Below are 21,757 nucleotides of genomic sequence, written 5' to 3' on the forward strand. Positions count from 1 at the left end.
CTTTATGCGGTGATGGAATGGAGCAGTCAAAACCGATCGGGACCTTAAAGCGCACCTAAAAGGGGAACTCGTTCACAAAGTGTTCGTTGGCTAAGGGTAATATTTCCACATCTTTATCAGCCAGACTATCGCTGAATTACCGCTTATATTATTTAAGTTTCACTAAATTTCCACGGAGAATTGAGAGTAAAACATTTATTAAGGCACACTACCAAGATTCAACGAAGCTAAATTAATCAACTTAAAGGTCTCACTAAAGTGTTATACAGGTTTCAAATACCCGAGTGCGGAGAAAACCTGTAACGCAAGTATTATCTCAAACGTTTCATCAATAATATTATAATCGGTTCGCCAAAATTCTAATCACTGAAATAATTTATTCAGAGTGACGGCCGTCTTAAAAGTCGCAATTAGATTTGACATTAAGGTGCTATACTAAAGGTTGAAATATTATTTCATCACAACACTCTTGTTTTCATACTTAGTTTTTATCGCTGCGCCTGTTTTTGTCTTTTTGTAAAGGGTTTTGTTGACCGCGCGCGCGGCTTGCTGATTTAAATAACTTTGTTTTGTTGCTGAAAAGTTTGAGAAGAGATTTCGAGAGATATCACCGAAATTTTGAATATTACGCACAACGGTGGGAACTAATTATTCAAGGAGACCGACGACCAAAAGAACTCACGCAGAAATACTACCTAGCCTATGAAGCTATACAATCAGAGGTGCTACTGCGTACACGGAAAAAACTTAATCTCTTATCCGATTAAAAAGGGGATTGCAGGCCTTAACAGGTTTCCTGATAAACTTTTAGTAAATTACAAATACAAATCATGATGTCGGAACCGTGTTTTCGCATTGTAACGAAAATTCTATTTTATTAATAAGGCCTGTTAATTTATCGTGAGGGCAAAAATAGATTTCTCTCAGTGTACTGATATCTTATCGAAACATGTTCCACTATTAGTAGACCGGATTTGATAGTTTTAGTTGAGCGTTTGAGTTCAATTGGAGGTTAAAAAGCGGAACCTATTTTTTGGCTTCATGTCTCATCTAAATATAATACATTGATGACCCAGCCACACCATACTAGAGAATTATGTATAATACATTGTGAATACATAATTAATGAAGCAATGAATATTAGAAATAAAAGTATGATAATGTTTTGCCAAAGAATTGTTAATGTCAAATGGATAAATAATCTGTGGTACAATAGAAAGAAATAAAGATAGAAAAGATATTAAAATTAAAACACTTTGATTGTACAACATTTTAACGCTTAGTAGAAATATTGCGAAGTAAAAATTTAATATCTTTTCTATCTTTATTTCTTTCTATTGTTTATTTCTTTTTAATATCTTCTCTATCTTTATTTATTTCGATAGAAAAGATATTAAAAAGAAATAAACAATAGAAAGAAATAAAGATAGAAAAGATATTAAAAAGAAATAAACAATAGAAAGAAATAAAGATAGAAAAGATATTAAAAAGAAATAAACAAAAGAAAGAAATAAAGATAGAAAAGATATTAAAATTAAAACACTTTGATTGTACAACATAGCGAAATAAAAATTTAAAAATTCGTTGTAGTATCTAGGCATTTAGTCGCATTATCTGCAGGTAGTGTAGATTTACTGTAACTGGTATTCTTCTCAGAATAAACTTAGGTATAGGTTGTGGAAGCCTCATCCATTGCTTTAACTATAATAGCGAAGCAAGAGCTCTCTGGGCGCCTTCCGATACAATTTAACAAGTTATACCTACTGTGGGTACCAGTATATTACATATAGGGTTTTCCAGTAAGAGGTGTTATTTTGATATTCAATCGTAAAAGATCAATGGTTTCGTTGCTTGTGTGGCACGTAGCGCCGCCTTGTTGAAAGTAAACGTTGTCCAGATCAATACCATCCAATTCCGGCCATAAAAAATCATTAATCATCTCTCGATAGCGCAATCCATTCACCGCAACTGTTGCTCCAGCCTCATTTTCGAAAAAGTAAGGTCCAATGACTCCGCCAGACCATAAACCGCACCAAACAGTCACACGTTGAGGATAGAGAGGCTTTTCAACAATAACTTTTGGGTTTTCCGAGCCCCAGATGCGACAATTTTGCTTGTCGACGAAGCCACCGAGGTGGAAATGGGCCTCATCACTCAAAATGATTTGCATTTGATTCACTCAAGTAAATTTTAATAATTTCAATGCGTTGTTGAAGCGTGTATCGTTCCATTTTTATCAATAGATTAGTTTCTTTTTGTCAAATGTCAAAAAATGACAGCTTCAAAAGTAACATCTACTAAAATAGCGGGCTATTCAAAATAACACCTCTTATTGAAAAATAATTATCCCTGTATAAAATATCTCTATATACGGTAAATACCTAACACATACTCAAAAAATTTATTACAGATATCAGTCGCAGACAAACTTCAAAACAAATTAATGATCGCCCATGTTTGTATTGGACAAGTTAAAAAAAAAATATATATATATATATATATAATGACCTAGTTTATATGTATATATACAGGGTGTCCGGAAACTCGTAGTACAAGCGGGAAACTGGTGAATCTACATCACATTTCGAGTCGATTTTGTAGTATATTTTTTTTTGATTTGAGCTTTCGTTATCGAGTAAATCGAGTTTGAAGTTGATTTTTTTTTTTTTTTTTTAATCAAATTCTTATAAATTATTACTGAAGATCAAAGTACCCAACTAATTAAAACTATTTGAAAGTAAAACAAATGAAGAAACTCGGATTTGAAGCATTATTTTGAAATCATCCTTCATTTAACCCGGTGTAATCATAAAATATTTCTGCTCTGCAGGGTTAAAACATCTGTTGTTCAACCCTAAACACCAGAAAAAACTTTAACCCTAAAATAGCCGAAAAATATTTTTTTTTGGTTTTTTTTTTTTTTTGAAAATGCTCAAATCAAAAAACTTTCTGTTTTTTTGGGTTCCCCATGTGGTGTAGATTCTCCAGTTTCCCGCTTGTACTACGAGTTTCCGGACACCGTGTATATACATATATATAGGCTTAGGTTTTAAGCTTTGTTACACCATTAAATACACTTTTGCTGAATTAAATTGGTTCTAATTGTTTGTTCTTAATTTTAACTAGCTTTGCAAAGAAAAAGGAAATAAAGTTTATATAAAGTAATAAATATTCAAAAAAATATAATTTTCCGCCTTACACTATAAAAGAAAAGTCAAAGAAAGATTGCAAATACGTGATATCGTTAGAAGTCCAAGTAGAATCCTGTATATTCCGAGATTACTGTAATCAGAGGCAGACAGTCGCAGCCAGAGGCCGGTCACTGGTCAATCATGAAAAGGGGTGGCCGTGACACGGGCCTCAAACATAATATATAGATCGCAAAAGGTGTAAAGCGACTGTAATGTGTCAGGAGATCCGACCAGCGCCTGGTGACGAATACTAATGGATGACCGCCCTGGGAAGTGAGCTTCTACAGAGCTACACTAAACCGAGCTAAGACAAGATACATACAGCTGTACGGTGACTCCAAGATGACCGCAAACGGTAGAAAGATTGCTAATAGTATGTCAATTGTAAAGAGGTCACTTTTCACAATTGAATAATGATTCGAATTCGTTCATCTTTATAAGTTCCTACACTTACATTTTTATAAGATATTTGTACCTAATAATAGATGATGTTGTATTATATGATACAATAGTATACCCTTGATATTCATGCGAATTGTGCATCATTTTAGGTACCTACACGACTGTTATGGTAACTCTCCATTACTTCGGCTGGTATGGAATTTTCGCCGTATTCATCTAATGAAGACAGTGAATACCATAACTTCTTGTCATGTTATCATAAGATTGCGTATTGCGTGACTGTATGAAATTTATTACGGCACATTAAATACTACATTATATACCTACAGTACCTAGAATTGCAATGTTATTAAAATAGAAACATTTATACGTATAATGGTAGAATCCTTGACACAACTGTTACAAAATTACCTACTTACCCAACAAACGTACGGCAATTATTGATCTGCAAGATGTAATTGCGTCGAAGTGGATATTATATGCCAGGTAGATACTAAGTACCTATTAAGATTACGTAAATAGTAAACCTGCGCGAGTACTTACTAATGCAATCTCTAATCACAAGTCAAACTGTGAGTGTTTTCCGTCAGCGGGTGAAACAAGATAAGGTTGTAAAGAAACACGCGATCAGTGAAGCTATTTATTATTTACACAATCCAGTAAAGAACCTCTTCTTTGTTAGATCTGCTAATTCTGTAGCCTCCGCTTCACTATACAAATACATTAATTTGGGTCGAACGAACTCGGGTGGTTTGCAAAGTGAGCGTGATAACAAACACGAAAAGTAAAATCAACCGATATCCGGGGAGGCGACCGGAGGAAAATGCAAACTATTATAGCAATCGAATCACGAATGTAATCTATACCATTGCGGTGAGGTTGCAGAGGGGTCGAGATAGTTGGAAATGTGCGAGGGCCAACTACCCCCGTCCCCGGCAAACAATCCGGGACGAGGAAAAATACATTGTGCATAAATGAATATTTACACAAGACGTGCGTAAAATCGCAGAATTGTGCTACAAATGTATTTTTACTTCGTGGTTTCGGATTGCTTGGAGTGGTTGCTCCGTCAGGATCCTTTCCGCAGTCGTTGATGCTACCGTAATACTGGTATTCAATTGGTGATGCCGAGAATAATTTTAAGGCAAAGGCATTGTTTGGGTCCGTATCCCGAAGGGCTTAGTCCCGTGACTGGAATGCCACGAGGCCACGGGACTAGAATCGCTATTTCAGAATACATCCTGTAAACAGACAACAATCGGCTAAAATGAATCCGAATGTATAAAAAGTTTAAATTCAACAGGGTCTTCGGATTCTGAGTAGCAAGACAATTCTTGAAAATGTAGAATTGCCACAGTTGTGGGCTGTACACAAACTTAAGCATCCAGAATGATTCGTCGTTATAAATTTTAATTAAGAAATCTTCAGAAAGACTAAAAAATAGTCATTCTAATTTGATCTAAAATGATTCTAATAACGTAACATATTTTTAAATAATTATAACCCAACTGAGACTGAAAAGCAAAATATCCAACTAACTAATTTATGGTACAAATAAAATTTCACATTGAAAGTGCATATCTTTTGAGTAAAGCGGCTGAAATATGCCTTTATAAAGTTCGAGAGCTATTTCGGCATTGCTTGTTTAGAGTGTATGATTAAAACTTGAAGGAAGTCTTCAAATGAGAAGGAGGCGGGGTTGACATATTAATGTAGTAATAATAGAATAACCCAGTTATTCATAAAAACAAATTTATAAGTAATTCGGACATCCACTTACCTACTCATATCTCCAATAAAGGTCGAAGTATTAGGGAGATACAATACATTATTATAGAAATAGATATCGGATTGGAGTTAGTCCTTTTATTATTCGTTCATCTTCCGAGATGATTAAGTTATGGGATAAAGGTCAATTGATTCCAAGAAGTTCCGAAATAAGTATTGTATTAATCAAGTTGAAAGAAAAATTTGCAAACATTTTTTTTAGAAATTAAGAGTAAAAATATTATCAGCAAAAATCGTATAATTTAAAGTTTATAATTTGAAGATAGTTTTCATTAATGTTATTACGGAAAAAGATAAGGGGAACTATAAATAAAGCTCGAGTGAAGTGAGCCTACCCACAACGTCATCTAATCTTTGTATTTTTTTTACAGAAATCTTCTATGAAAATATTTAAATTCTTTAGTTGGGTAAGAATGGCCATTCTCGTATTCAAATTCGTCAATTTAATTTGGTAGATGTCATAACCCGGTGGCTGTCCGGGGTAAAGAATGTACGTACAGAATATAAGAGGAAAAGTCTTAAGATCACTCGACGTAGAAAGGGCAGAGAAAAGTTCAACAAAAAGTAAAGTAGACACTGAATAAGATTAGCATTTTATTATGGGGAGGAAATTGGAACGACGACTGTGTAAATACAAGTGGGAAAAGAAATGGATATGTTTACATTAATATTAAGATCGCTAACTTGTGGTTTATTTCCTCATTAGAATTGTAAAAAGTTTTAGAATTATTGATAGTTCAGATTAGGGTCTGAAGAGAGCCAATACAGAATATAATATACCTTACACAGCTTAAGATATTAATTACTAGTAAATGCATGATTTTTATTATAATATATTATTATTATGATGTGATTTATTTTGATAGTGTAAATGAACATGCATGTAAACTAAGGACTGTGAAAAATTTTTAGGTTGTATAAAAACAGTGACAGAAAATATGCGTTTCTTCAGCCATTGTTTTTTTGCAAGGCTTTACCAATACCATAATAGTTGTATTGTCATCGTCTTAATAGATACATCTAGTTAGATCAAACGTGTTAGCATAATACAAAGACATTTTCACTTTGCCACAAGTCTACACACACATTCTTCCGTTTGGGACACAGTTGCCGGTTACCGGGCCAGTTGAGTGCGAGAGAGGGTAGCTAGTTCTGCTGTACGAGTAGAGTATCTACAGTGAGACTTCTACCTACTTCAAGAAGTCCATTCACACGAGCATTCTACAAGACAAACAGTGGACGATCACAGCATACCGACGATAGCGTGCAGACAGGAAAAACACGAGTGTATAAATATTAAAAATATATACATTTATCAGGTCCCAACATTGAATTAAAGCGGGTTAGCGGAAACAAGGTAAAATGTACCGACACAGCGTATCTGTGTTATCTGATTGGGGGGTGTTTGTCACAAGACAATGCTCCAAGGAAAACTGCCACGAGTCATGGGGCGGCGGTGCAGGGCGGTGGGGGCGGGGAGGAGGGCGGTAGGGTGGGACTCACCGGCAGAGAGCATGGTTTGTCTAATACGACCAGTTCGTCATCCACGTGTATCAGTTTGACCCTGTCGGCGAGTACTGGAGTCTCGTGCCTTCGTGATGTCGGTATACCCGGAGCACAAGATAGAAACAGAAAAATAATCCAAATAAAACTCATCGCAATTAGCGACACATAGCGCCTGGTTTGTGGCTAGTGTAGTGTAGCCTTGCACTAGGTATTTGCACCTGCACCTTCACCTGCATTCTGCAAGCAACCTACAACTGGAACATATCAACAGAGGACAAATCGCTGATCATGTGTATGTGTTTATTGTGAACATTATTATGGTCGGAAAATGAGCTTCTGCACGTTTAAAACATTGATCGGGTAAAACGAAATTACTTTTGATTAATCAGAAAATCTTTCATGCTTAAGGGATGAACAAATAATAGACAGTACAGATAAAAACAATAATGTGAACTGTGAGGGCTGTTTAGTCAAACTGAGACGGTGAAACATACAGGATTCATATAATCTACATAAATGTGATGGTAACATGCACCATTCCTTATAGCACTATACGAGTAGATGGCAAACATATTCACTTCACGCGAAATGTTTATCAAATAAAGATTGATCTACGTAAAACAGCGCGAAGTCGGAAAACTTCCGCAGAAGCTTTTCAAGTGAAGGGAAATCAACTTAGTGAGGGGAAATAGAAACAGTGTACTAACGTAAATGCTTTGTATATAGTTTCCTCCCGATATCACTGAGGGTCAATTAGCCGAACACAGCATGTTGTTTATGAGGTAATTCACGAAAGGGCGAATAAAGACATTCAAAATAAACAAAAGATACAACAGCAAACTAAAGAAGACAAAAAAAAACCGTTTTAACTGTTTGGAGGTCATTGTACAATATATTTATATATACGTAATAATTTGAAACAAAATACTCCACGTGGTAATAACACATAAAAATTTACGGTACAATTTGTTTAATGGAAGGAATTGAATGAAATACCCTGTTGAAATGAAGCTTTTTCAGGAATTTAGAGTCCTAGCGAGTATTAAACTTATTATTTAACCTTTGATTTATCTGATTGATAAATAATACACATAATTCTTCTTCGTGGAAGAATTTAAAAACTAGTGCAAAGGAGTGCGGCCGAGATCTTATTTATGCTCCCGTCGAATACGTTATTGTTCGATTCTGAATAATTGCTCTTACATCATTTTTCACTTTGGGACAAATATTTCAGACACAGAAATTTATTACTGTCGAAAGACGACAGAAATATATTTTAATTTATTCATGGAGATGTATTGAAGTATTGTAACATTGAAGTCCTTACGATAATTCAAAAGTCAGTTTGAAGTTCAGAAGGGCCGACTTGTGTAACGAAGGTTCAAGCGTATAAATGTCAAAAGTTTGAAAACGCTGTCTACCCCACCAAGTACACCTAGTGTGGTGATGGAGAGTATACACAGCACAACCGGGCAGCAGTTACCGGAAAGGGAATATTGTTCAAGAAATATATGAATACACAAGTATTCTGATTGTCATCTCAACAATAGAGAAACTGTGAAGAGATAAAGAGTAGATGGTAATAGAGGTAGTAGAATATAATAAGGGTTGGAAACGCAACACGTAAACTTGATCGCCCTTCGCTTCGCGCTCTGCATTCAAGTCAGATAGATCCGGAATCCAGAAGTGGAGAGGATAAAGAATCTCCATAACCAATCGTTACGGATTAAATTAGAAGCAAACTCAAAGTGGTTCCACTTCCATACCGGATTTGATTTACTACAACATGTGGAAGGAAAAGTTCCATCGAACATCCCCCGTGATACCCCGTGAGGTTCTCTATAAATATAAAACCTTAAACACAACTTTTCTCCGGCGGAAGTATTGATATCCCAGAACGCGAATATGCTTTTTCGATAATCGAAAACTGGCGTGATACGTTATATTGACAGCAATAAGTGATTAAATGGTTTTTGAACGATTATTGACGTTCGCTCGGCAAATAAAGCCTTATAAGGGTTAACAAAATGAAAAATATTAATATCGTACGTGGTTCGTTATTATGTTCAGCCATCGATTGAATAAATCGATACCTTTTCAATTTTATACACAACATATTTTATTAATTTAACGCATTAAAATAACATAATAAATAATAAATTGATGGGTGTTCGTAACGGAAAAGAAAAACCATTATATAAGTGATAACAACATAACATACATACACACATGCTGTTAGTAACTACAGACATAGATTATAATAGATGAAGGTTAGTCTTGGATATCGGTCATGCACAAGATACAGGAGAACAGAACAGAACAGAACAGAACACAGAACAGAGAGGGCCGTGTGTGCACACGTGGTATAGCGTGGAAGCTGATGGCGGTCTCATAAGCCACTTACGGGGATGGATGCTGGTTTGTTGACGACCACAATATCCTCGTCCATGTGCACCACGGTGATTGGTTGGCAGGTCACCGGAACCTCGTGTCTGCAATCCAACGCACAATTAGCAAACCGGACATGGGTTAAGGAAGTGGACTCGGTCAGGTAATGGTTCCACCGTCAGATCCGAGGAAAACAAACACATGGTTTGCAGGACGGTTAGGTTAGGTTCAATCGGACAAGGAAAACAGGACGAAGGTGAAAATCTGTATTACGAAAACTCGATTAATAATAGAAAGAAATGACTCCACTCACAGCCTAAGTCATAAAAACATATGAAACTAAAGTATGAATAGTATAAATTGTTAGGGAATCCGTACATAAAATTGTGATAGTTCAGAAAATATGGACACGTATAAAAACGACGCGGAAAAACAAAAAACCTCGGAACGTGGGAAGATAGCTGGGAATAAATCCTCAAGAAGTAGTGAATTATTTTGGCCAGGAGTTTACAATATAAGTTAACAGGAAGGAATCATGATAGTGAGTAGGTGGCTGGCCTACAAGCCTTCAATCCACCGAGGAGAATAATGTGACTCGGGGTTACTTGAGAGGTGGTTTTACGTACTAAATGCATTACTACTGAACGATTTTCTTGCTCCGTGAGGGAAACATTGTATGGTGACATTTGATAGGGTGGATAAACAAATTGCTTAGGTGGAATATAACAGTACACAAACAAGGATATTTTCGTATAATAACAAAGATTTGTATTTCCAATACCCATATTATTTATAACACCGTTAAACAGAAATAGGTTAAGGTGGCAGCATTTACAAGTATTTAAAAAATGTATTTTTGGGGAAAAGAAAGTTAAAATATTATACGAGAGGCAATATCATTGTCAACATAGTATTGTAGTGAGAACATTTAAACAAAACAAAACCAAGGGGTAGGTATTAGTATAATAACCGAATCTTTTGACATAAGTAAGGTTTAAGAACGCAAGAAGAATGAGTTGTAGATATTGGATGAAGTAAATTAGCAAAAGTTTCAGTGTTTGTCATAGTGATGGGTATTGAAAACCATACTTAGTAAATGTACACCTGAAGGTTAGTTTTATACATATCTAATAAAAATAACATTCATTTACAAAAAAAAGAGTCAAAATAATAGTATTATATGTTAAAAAACACGCTCTCTTGAATAGTTTTTGTGTAGAATACATAGTGAAGAATGTCACAATAAGTTTATTCTCTGTAGATAATAAATGGATAGGGAAAGCATACTCAACATTTCAGCAAAAGTTAAAATCTCTTTACAGTAAAAAAACATGATAAGAGATCGGGTACAGATAGGCACCACGAATAATAGATCGGGTACAGATAGGCACCACGAATAAGAGATCGGGTACTGATAGGCACATAGAATAAGAGATCGGGTACAGATAGGCACATTGAATAAGAGATCGGGTACAGGTAGGCATCACGAATAAAAAAAATATACTTACCGGGGGATAGTATGGATACGCGTACGAATGCGTGATCGCTTCATATGCGCGACCACAGTTTTACTCGCATCATCTGGCAGAACAGCTCCTCGCCAGGGCAGCCGCTCAGACTCAAGTTGAGCTCAGACGTGTCCGAAATAATAAATAATTGACTAACTCACCTCCAAGCGCCGCAAAGTTTCCTCAACACACAGGACTCGTATCTTCCGAACTTTTCCCTTTCACTAACTTTGCATTGTGGGGAAGTTATCTCGATTTGCAGGCCAATGTCAGATCTCATTTATTAACACAGATACGGTAAAAAAACTTTAATTATTGAGGTTCTTTCTCTGTCATGTGGTGCGGGTCAAAGGGAAACATCCAGTCTAGAACCTCCAATTTTTAATTGGGGTAATAAGCAAAATTCATTACAATAAACACGACCAAAGTATAATTCAATGAAGTATCATCGACAGGGACTAAACGCTGGAATAAGAAACTTGTAAAACAACCTCTTAAATCACGAGTAAAATAAAAGCGGGTGAAAAGATACAAAAGTAATTAACGCAGAACTCCCAGAATTACCTATTCATTAGAGGAAGTACAGACCTACTAATGTACTAATGGATACAAGCAGTATCTGTTACTTACCTGCTATTTGCTATCAATGGCGACCTGGTTCAATCCATTATCGGTGTTTGACAAAGTTTAGGCCATTAATACTTGTATCAGTTTAGGTCAGAAAGCAATGTTCATTGGAAGTAAATTGATAAAAACTATTAATTTTATATGAACAAATATGAGCAATTTTCCAATTACATCTAAATATTGTATATTAAGCGTGTTATGTTTCCATGCGGTGAATAAAATATTATTAGGACGAAATGCTGCAGCTTTTGTGAAGGAATAAGAATAGCTAGTCGTAAACTGTACCTAGTCGTATGGGTTTTATAATATTATACTAGTCAGTTCTGTGAACAATAGACTTCACGTCCATAAAAGTATGTTTCTAATTTTCGCTTATTTAATACATAAAAAAATCTTCTGAAATCATAAGATTTGTAAGTAGGCAATTAAATACCTAAATAATTAATTACAAATCACAAAATTTGTAAGTAGGCAATTAAATACCTACATACTTAATTTTAAATCATAAGATTTGTTAGTAGCCACTTAAATACCGACATACTTAATTACATATTATAAGATTTTTAAGTAGGCACTTAAATACCCACCAACTTAATTGTAAATCATAAGATTTACTAGTAAAATTTTTTTAAATATCAAATAAGATATTTGTCCAAAATTGAATTGAATTGAAACGTCACTATATGCATGAAAATTCTCTTTTCAAAATTTCTTCTGGCAGGTATGATAATATGTATTTTAAAAAATGTGAAAAATAAAGTCCAGGTAAACACTACGATTTGACTTTTGATAAAATAATGTTTACCGAACCACTAAAACAGCAACCACCTTGAAATGGAAACAGAACAAATTTACAAACAGATGAAATGCAAAAAACGGTTGAGTTAAAACAGGACATCGTTGCACTCAGTCAATATGTGACAACGGTTATAACGAACCAAATGAAGAAAAAAATAATCAGGAAAAATATTTATTTTTATTTTTATGTGGGTAGAAATAATTCTATTTCCGTATAAATAATATTTAAATATGGAATAAGCTGATTCAAAACTTATTGAAAAAAAACTTTATTCAGTCAATGGAAAGAAAAGTTCTGAATGAAACTTTTTCTAATACATTTTTATTTTTAAATATATTTACAAATTTTAATGAATTTATATTTTAAAAATCATTGCGCAGAGTATCCCCTTGATATAATTAGATGAGGCGTATTAATTTGTCGAAATCAGCGATCAACGCAAGGGAGATTACGGATTTTAGAGCATCGAGCAAATTATTTTCCGTGCTTAATTGATTTTCTGAAAAAAGGATCGTCCATCGTGGACACAAATCTCTCAGTTAAATCGGGGTTATTTGGGGAAAATTAATTCAATAAACGTAAACCGATTACTCGTTCAGCAGACAGCATTAAATTCTTAGGCTAGGTGGATTATGTTAAAAAATCATTGACGGTGAATTAATTACCCCAATTCTAAAAAGAAATATCTAGTGGATAACTAAATCTATTACAGAACAATGAAAGATACACTAAACAAAGCGGTGGCATTGGAATGTTTCCCATTCTGTCGGAGTAGGGGAAGTCTGTTGGGGAAATCATTTACCTGCGCTAATTCCCGTCAGCATAATACGTGAACTCGGACAGATTTACATGAAGCCCTCACGTAGAGAGATGCTTCCCCATCGCCAGCGTGTTTTTGTTCTAACAGTATATATTTTGAAATACGATGAGCTTAAATTATCCGTCACATAAAAAAAGTTCATAACTGAAAGGCAGAAGCTTCATAACAGGTGTATCATAAATATGTAAAATTTATGTGTAATAAATACATATATAATATAAAACTAACTAACTAAACATCACACCGTTTCCTCGCAGGGGTGGGCAGAGAGGGCGGACCGCGAAACAACTCGTTCTTGGCACACGCTCCTTGCCTCATTCACATTCATACATCGTCCGACTCAATCTTGCCATGTCTTTCTCGGGCGTTCCCGACTTCTTCTACTTCTTCTTCTACACTTGCGTCATATATTCTGCTTTCACTCCTTTCTTCATTAATTCGCTCCACATGCCCAAACCATCTAAGCGTCCCTTTCTTAATCTTACTCATTACGCTTACATCAGCCTTGCAATCTTTGCGGTTTTCCACATTTCTCACACGATCATACATGGTATTACCAAACATACGCTAGGGATCTCATTTTTACAGCATTCAGTCTACTTTCACCCTTCCTCTGCCAGTTCCATGCCTCAATGCCATACATTAGGGTAGGTAACAGCACTCCATTGTGGACTACTAGCTTCACTTCTTTGGACAGTCTGTATAATATGGGCAGTCAGCATGTATACAATCAGTATGTATACAGTCGGTGTGTATACAATCAGTATATGTACAGTCAATATGTATACAGTCAGTATGTATACAGTCAGTATGTATACAGTCAGTATAATATGGACAGTCACTATGTATACAATCAGTATGAATACAGTCAGTATATGTACAGTCAGTATATGTACAGTCAGTATATGTACAGTCAGTATAATATGTACAGTCACTATATATACAATCAGTATGTATACAGTCAGTATATGTACAGTCAGTATGTATACAGTTAATATGTACACAGTCGATATGTATACAGTAGGTATGTATACAGTCAGTAAGTACGAGTATACAGTCTGTGTAATATAAACAGTTACTATGTCAGTCTACAGTCAGTGTCTAAAGTCAGTGTGTATACAGTCAGTATGTATACATTCAGTATGTATACAGTCAGAATCTACCTACACTAGTAGGTATACAGTCTGTATAATATGAATAGTCAGTATGTATAATAAGTAGCTATATAAAGGCTCTATGGAGTATCGCAAACACAAAACGGTTTATATTCGTATCAATAGAAAGTGAACATAACATAATCAAAATAAGAGCTGGGACATAATAGATGCTTGCCAACTTATGTGGCAATTTATTTGTAGATATCTCGACAGCAATATTGTGAATGGCTTCCAAAAGATGATTACATAGAAACGGCAAAGCAAAAGCAAAGTAATTTGTGGTTCTCGGAATGACCGTACAGTTCAAATAAATAAGGTATTTTTTATTGTCAGCCAAAGATGGAAACACGTATTAATAATGAAATTTGGACGTCCAACACGACGGGACCCTTTTCAGCAAATTGAGGCAAGTTTGACAAGCGAGCTGTCACATAAACTCTGATCACTAGAGACGAACTAAAGCGCCCCAGTTCCATTGTCGCATTAGCAGATACACGGACTGGGTTGTCTAATATGTCCGTGTCCGGGCTAAGTAATGGGGCACAGAGAATAGGGAGACCTGGCTATAGCACTTTATGAAACCTCGGCGGTTTTACCACTTATATTAGTGTGTGGAAGATGGTGACCCCACGAGGGACGCTCGATAAAATTTTACACATTGGATGATGAAGTAATCAAAACTGAGTGGGGTGCGAACCGTACTTACCTAACTTCACGCTCTGGTCTCGGTCAGAAATAGCATCGTACAAAACATGCGATGGGGATTTTTTATTATTTTATGGTATGTACCCATAACAGTACCTACAATAGAAAATGATTTATATAATTTAACGAGCTAAATAAGTACCTAGTCGATTTCATTGGGTTAATACACGATATCAATCTGATTACACTAAATAAGTACCTACTCGATTTCATTTAATCTGATTACACTAAAAACGATTCTGGTATTTGAATTACGCATTGATGTTTACCATTAAATCTGAGAGCAGCGTTATTTAAAATGCATTATTTTAAATACCTTTATTATTTGTCGATTATTATGTAAATTCTATAAATTTCAATGATGATTGTGATGTACTCGGCAGCGCGGTAAGTCCACGCGAGTGCTCCCTGTTAAACAACTGGCGCACGATTTAGGGCTAATTGTCTCGTTTATCCGATGGCAGCCGCCAACAGATGAAGTGCCGCCGTCTGTTTAGCAAATACATTGTACGCTACAAGGACACCGGGCAGCCGGCATTGGGCATCGGGCATCGGGCAGCCGACATCGGGCTCAGGACTCCGGACACCGGACACCGCCGGACACTTCGCGCGACGCGGGAACAATATTTTCGATGAAAATGATATTCTGCGCTGAGGGAATTAATGGAGGCGGGGAATTAGTTGACAGTCGGCAAAATATTATAACGGGTGACAGTTTCCCACATACAAAGTGTCAATCTTTCAAAAGTAACACTGATTTGTCAATTATTATGTAGTTACTCGAAGCTCGTATTATTCGTGTTCTTAAAAAGACATAGGTCACTATGTTAATCTTGTTTTTTTATAGCATTATAGGGTAGGTACTCAACACAGTTTAAACATATCCAATTATAATAATATCACACAAGCTGGTATAATAGACATTTATTTTTACAAAAAAGTTCATTAGGGTAAATTGATGGTACAATGATTTGAAAATGTAGTCACAGTAAGTAGAATCAATGGAATGTTTTTAGCATTTGTTATTGTTTTAGAAGTGGAAATTTAATGCCGTATACATCAGAGGAAACATATCATAAGAAATCCAATTTATCTTAACTATTTGACTTTCACACAGCGTAAATCATTAGTTCTTCCAATTTTAATAACAAAGCTTGGGAAGATATTATAATGGACTGGGCATTGAGTATTGAGTAACCCGTAATATGTGACTAATGTCCCGGGAAAGTAGCGTCTAGTGTTGGTTGTAATGCCCTGAAAAGGCTCCACCACAGCGCCCATTTCTATACTCGCTCGATACAGTGATTGGCGGACTTCCGATTGTCGTTAAACCGTTAGACTATTGTCGTGCCAGGCGTGTATTCATGGCGAAAAGGACGAAAAGGCTTCGGCGGCGGTATGAAATATAATAATGCCGGCTGAGCTTTATTTTGTGGTTCAATGCCCTATGAAACGCTCGAAATAATTACATATTGTAATACTTTTGTTAATCATTGGAAAGTTACACCTGTTTACAGAATACTGTGTAAATCCGTAGAAAGTAATTCTGTTTGATACACGGACTACCAAAATTTTTGGAATGTCAGATAAGCAAATTTGCAACTATAAGAGCTGTTTAAAGTTGCATTTCTACACGTTTAAATTACCTAAGCAACAAATAAAATATTTATTTCAATTGATATATAAGCCCTGATGAAGTTCGAGATAAGCGAAACCTGCTTGATTATCATTTATAGTTTAGTGTGTTTTTTCATTTAAAACATGATGTCACATAAAGTATTTGCTTCCTTCGGGATAAAATATTGTTTTGATAATTTGCAAAATCCATGTTTATTTCATTAGACTAGTGCACATATACAGGGTTTTCCAATAAGAGATGTTACTTTTGAAGCTGTCATTTTTTGACATTTGACAAGTAGAAACTACGCCATTAATAAAAATGGAACGATACACTCTTCAACAACGTATTGAAATAATAAAAATTCACTTGAGTGAATCAAATGCAAATCATCTTGAGTGATGAGGCCCATTTCCACCTCGGTGGCTTCGTCAACAAGCAAAATTGTCGCATCTGGGGCTCGGAAAACCCAAGAGTTATTGTTGAAAACCCTCTCTATCCTCAACCTGTGACTTTTTGGTGCGGTTTATGGTCCGGCGGAGTCATTGGACCTTACTTTTTCGAAAATGAGGCTGGAGCAACAGTTGCGGTGAATGGATTGCGCTATCGAGAAATGATTAATGATTTTTTATGGCCGGAATCGGATGGTATTGATCTAGACAACGTTTACTTTCAACAAGACGGCGATACGTGCCACACAAGCAACGAAACCATTGATCTTTTACGATTGAATATCAAAATAACACCTCTTATTGGAAAACCCTGTATTATAAGGGCAACTATTAACAGCTGTCATGAAAATTTTCCAATTTGTGAATCCGAAAATGTTCGCTGGAACCGTCGAAATGTCAAGTACAGCGGTTGTGAATTGACAATACGCTACTTTTATTTTATAATGAACGTGTGTTATTTGAAACATTACACGTACATACAATTCATATTTGTTTATATTACCCCTTTGAATTCACCACACAAGATCTCAAAAATAAACCCAGCGAATTGAAGCTATAATAAAAAATCAGCAAATTCATATTCGTCAGCACGTAAATTATAAGGCATTTAAAAGTACGAACAATATCACTTCAATTGACAACTCTTTTTGACAGAATTATTAAAATGGAGCTCATAAAACATGCGTCAGTGTATGAACACTTAGCTGACATTATATTCTCGTCATGTTTCACGAGGTTTGAGGGATGTGTTAAGACAGGTTGCGGGAGGTAGAAAGGAGGAAAGGGGATTGGGAGGTTCACTTTGGAATTATTGCCTGTCAGTGGAAACCATTTAGAGGGAACTCCGAAATAGTCAATATCCTAATTCAGCCGTATTTTGTCGGCGAAAGCTATTACCATTCAGAACTATTGTAATATAAGTTACACGTTGTACGATAACTCCATGTGAAAATGTAAGATAGTAATACCACGAATACGACAAAATACAAAAAAAATATTGACTAATTGAGGTGTAGGTGTTATGTAAAAATAAAAACGTGATACAAACAATTTTATTGCTATTTGTTATAGAGCTGGGCATAAACAATGTTGGGATTTTATTTTATTTTTTTATTTTGGTACAATATTTTTTTAGATTTCATAGTTATCTAGTAATGTTGACCTCACTGGGTGGCTTACCCGTGCTGAGGCCTTCATTTTATAATATAAAAAAAATAATATACATAATACATTTAAAGAGAAATATATATAATCTTGTGTGTTTGTAAGTGATGTGCGTTTTATATTGGTTTTGTGTGTTACGTGAAGGTTTTATTATTTTATATTATGAAATTTTGGTAATTTTGTCTATTTTGTTCTTTAATCCATTTTGTAATTTTGTTTCTAATTTTTTTTCCCTTAATTTAATTTTCAAGTGTTAAGACTGTTTAAAGCTTTTAAAGCATGGTATTGATAGTGTCTTTGTCCAAAGCTTGTATTTACCGTCGGAGTTTTTATGTTTTCTTTGTACGCTTGTCTAACTGGTCTGTTAGTGATATTTTTTGTATGTTGAAATCTGTTTTTATTGTCAAAAACGTAGTTTAGTATTGTTCTAACGTATAATTGGCGTATATCTAGTATGTCACAACTACTGTTGAATATTTGGTCTGTATCAGTCAGTCTATGTTTTCTTAGTATTACCTTTAAGATCGTTTTCTGTGCGATTTATATGTTATCGATAGCTGAGTTTGTTGCTCCTCCCCAAGCAATAATTCCATATTTTATTATTGATTGGCAAAGTGCAAAATATATTGTTTTCAATAATTTTATTTTATATATGTTTCTTATGTGATTAATTAATTAGTAATTCATTTATAAAGATTGACTAATATCCAAAATCATAAACACGACAGACGTTGATAGATTTTGTGTTTTATGTGATAGAGGCCGAAGTCAGTGGAACTATATCACTACCATTTTTTGTGGAATGATACCGAAAAAGGGTGGGGGGAAAGGTCGAGAAATATTCCTGACAAGACAGATCTAATCACTAAGATTATTCAAATTATCTGCGTGAAATAACACAAAAGTTTATAAAAGTAAATACACAGAGAAATATAATTAATGAGAATTCAAACAAAAATTAAATTTGATACAAAAGCAAATCAACATCTGGTAATTTATTAAAAATTCGTAAGGGGAGAGGTATAAAAAGCTAGGGAAATAGTAATAAACTAACATCATTAATGGTCAAGGGGGAAAGTAGGTACCCACATTTAGACTAGAAGTGTGGCACATTTGGGGCAGATATTAAGGTCGGCTTATTAAAGTTTATCTGTCACTGTCACAAGTAACACGCTGCCGACACTGGGCGGCTTGGGCGGTTTGGGCGGCTAGCGGCGGGCGGCTTCTCAGGTCTTGCCGCCCTCAATAGCATTTCCGCCCTTCAGCCGAAATGACAAACCGCCCAGGCGTCGTTCACAAGCCCATGCGTGCGGATAAAAAGTGCCCGTGATTTGGAAATGATTGTCAAAATAATGGTCTTTTTAATTGCACTTATTTATAAAATGAGTGCGAAATTTCACGATGAATTAAGTGTACGTAAAAAACATTTAATTTATTTCGTAACACTTATCATGAAAATGATAAAAACTGTAATTTGTCCATAAAGTAAGTCACTTCGTAAATTCAAAATAAAACCAATTGTGACATCAATGAATTAAAAAATATTTATTTTTTTATTTAATAGATACTAATAAATACAATTACAGAATAACTAAGCTTTGACTGTCCAACTGGGAAGGTTTCCCTTTTCTGGACAGTCAAAGTGATTACTTCAAAATAAAAAAAGGTATTGTAACACAATTACATAACACTAAATTCATAACATTGAAGAAATTACTTTTCACATAACATTGTGGAAATAACTTTCGTGTTTACAATATAAGGGATGAGTTAGGTAAGCATTTAAATTGTTTTAACTGATTTAAGACGTATTTATAGTATATATTATTTCAGTTTGTGAAGTGTGGTGGGAATTTTAGGTCTATAGGACATAAATATAAAATAAATATTTTAAAATATTTTACTAAAATAGATAAAAATTAAAATGGATTTTTTTTTACAAAAGTAAACTATCAATATTTCCCGTCCATTAATATTTTTATGTTTGCAAAAAACGGTATTTAATAGTGAACAAATGATAACTGAGTTAGTGAAAAATAAAAACAAACGAAACAAATAATGATGATAGTATCGTACGCGGAAACATGAACAACTGAAAATTCGTGAAAAAAACGACGGGAAAACCATAACCCACTGCAGAATGCTGAATAAACCCGAATAATGCCAATACAACCGTACAACGCGTAATTTTATTGAAAAACCTTGACAACTTGATGCGAAACTGATGAAACTTTTGACCGATAAAAAAGTATTAAATCACGGCAGATGACGCCAAATTTTTTTTTGAAAACGAATGAACACAAATAATAATGTACAATTTTCGAAATGCGAAATGAATAAATTCTCGGCAGATGGCGTTTTTATTATTAAAAAGCAGTGTTGCGTAATTCAAGCCATATTGAAAAGATGGCAAAATCCTTGGAGACCGAGGGCTTTTGTTTTGAGAAAATGTTGACGAAGAAATGAGGATCCCTTTAAGCTACGTTAAAATAATCAGTTTATTTTCTTTAGACTTTTAAATATTTAATTTCAAATAATATAATAATAATAATAACGTAGTCCTCCATTATCCAGATACGAGCATATTTTTATGTAATTAACACAGTTCTAGAATAAAGAGTAGATAGTAAAGATACTTAATACGTAAGCTTATCCGTAGAAAGATCCTATTTTTTCGAGTAGAGATAGCACCATACGACATCGTGAAAGAAACACATTTACCATAAAACACAGATACTTACTTCAGTATGAGAGAAGGGATGTTAGTATTATAGGACCGAGTATATTGGAGATGCCACCGGTTGCTTATTGCCTCTGATAACTCTTCCGACGAAAGATCAGTGTCAATTGATTGATAGTCGTCATCAACCAATCAACACGACTGACCTCGAAACATCAAACAATCTAGATATCAGATTGGTCGACAATAACGCGACCACAACTCAACAATCAAGCCGCATCGAGGTGGCAGCCAACAAAGGGATCCTTGTGAGATATTCATACGTCGTAGGTACGTCAGAAGCTGTTGGGATCAAATGGTGCAGAATTATAGTATGATTAAGGTACCTGTAGATAGCGAGGGCGAGGACATCATACAGCAGAGCACATCAAACATGACTTAGCGATAAAGCTATCTTTACTGGTTCATTACGTCTTCATCTAGGTGTTACTACAAGTATTGTCGTAGTATAAGTGAGCAAGGGTTAAGGTAGTAATTTAAGGCAGATATAAAACATGTACCTGTTTGTTATTTTAAGTTTCTGTAAACAGGTTCAGGGACCTTCCGATGTCAGGGTACAATAAAGTGCAGGTAGTATCTTTGATAACTTACCTGTGAACTGTGAATGAAATGGAATCATCTTACGGGCAGACAAATAAATAGTTTAAAAGCTGCGCTTGTGAGAAAGTGCAAAGGCATCATCGCATGGGACACATGGATATATGGTTGTAGCTTCTACCGCTAAACGGCTAGCATGGGTGTTAATGTGTAGGGGTTTACCTGTGAATGACCGCTGCAACGGTACCATTAAATAGGAACATTGTTTAAAGGGTCCTCCTGGTACCAGGCTAGCATAAAGCACGAGTCATAATAATACTATACCAGACGACGGGTGAAAGAAAATCGTCTTACA

At 35.1% G+C, this 21,757-nt stretch overlaps 1 protein-coding gene across 9 annotated transcripts in view; it reads right to left on the bottom strand.

Moving 5' to 3' along the window:
- Positions 1-21,757, bottom strand: part of LOC149424418 (pseudouridylate synthase RPUSD2-like) — a 567,139-nt gene that overhangs the window by 16,173 nt on the left and 529,209 nt on the right. For all 9 annotated transcript variants that reach the window (XM_089651541.1, XM_089651542.1, XM_089651547.1 and 6 more), the window contains one exon: positions 9,292-9,379. In XM_089651541.1, coding sequence (XP_089507667.1) covers positions 9,292-9,379 — 88 coding nt within the window. The remainder of the gene's footprint in view (positions 1-9,291; positions 9,380-21,757) is intronic.

The sequence above is a fragment of the Hesperophylax consimilis genome, chromosome 4 (assembly GCF_061612785.1).
Source record: "Hesperophylax consimilis isolate HC1 chromosome 4, BYU_Hcon_1.0, whole genome shotgun sequence".
In the NCBI taxonomy this organism is placed as follows: domain Eukaryota; kingdom Metazoa; phylum Arthropoda; class Insecta; order Trichoptera; family Limnephilidae; genus Hesperophylax; species Hesperophylax consimilis.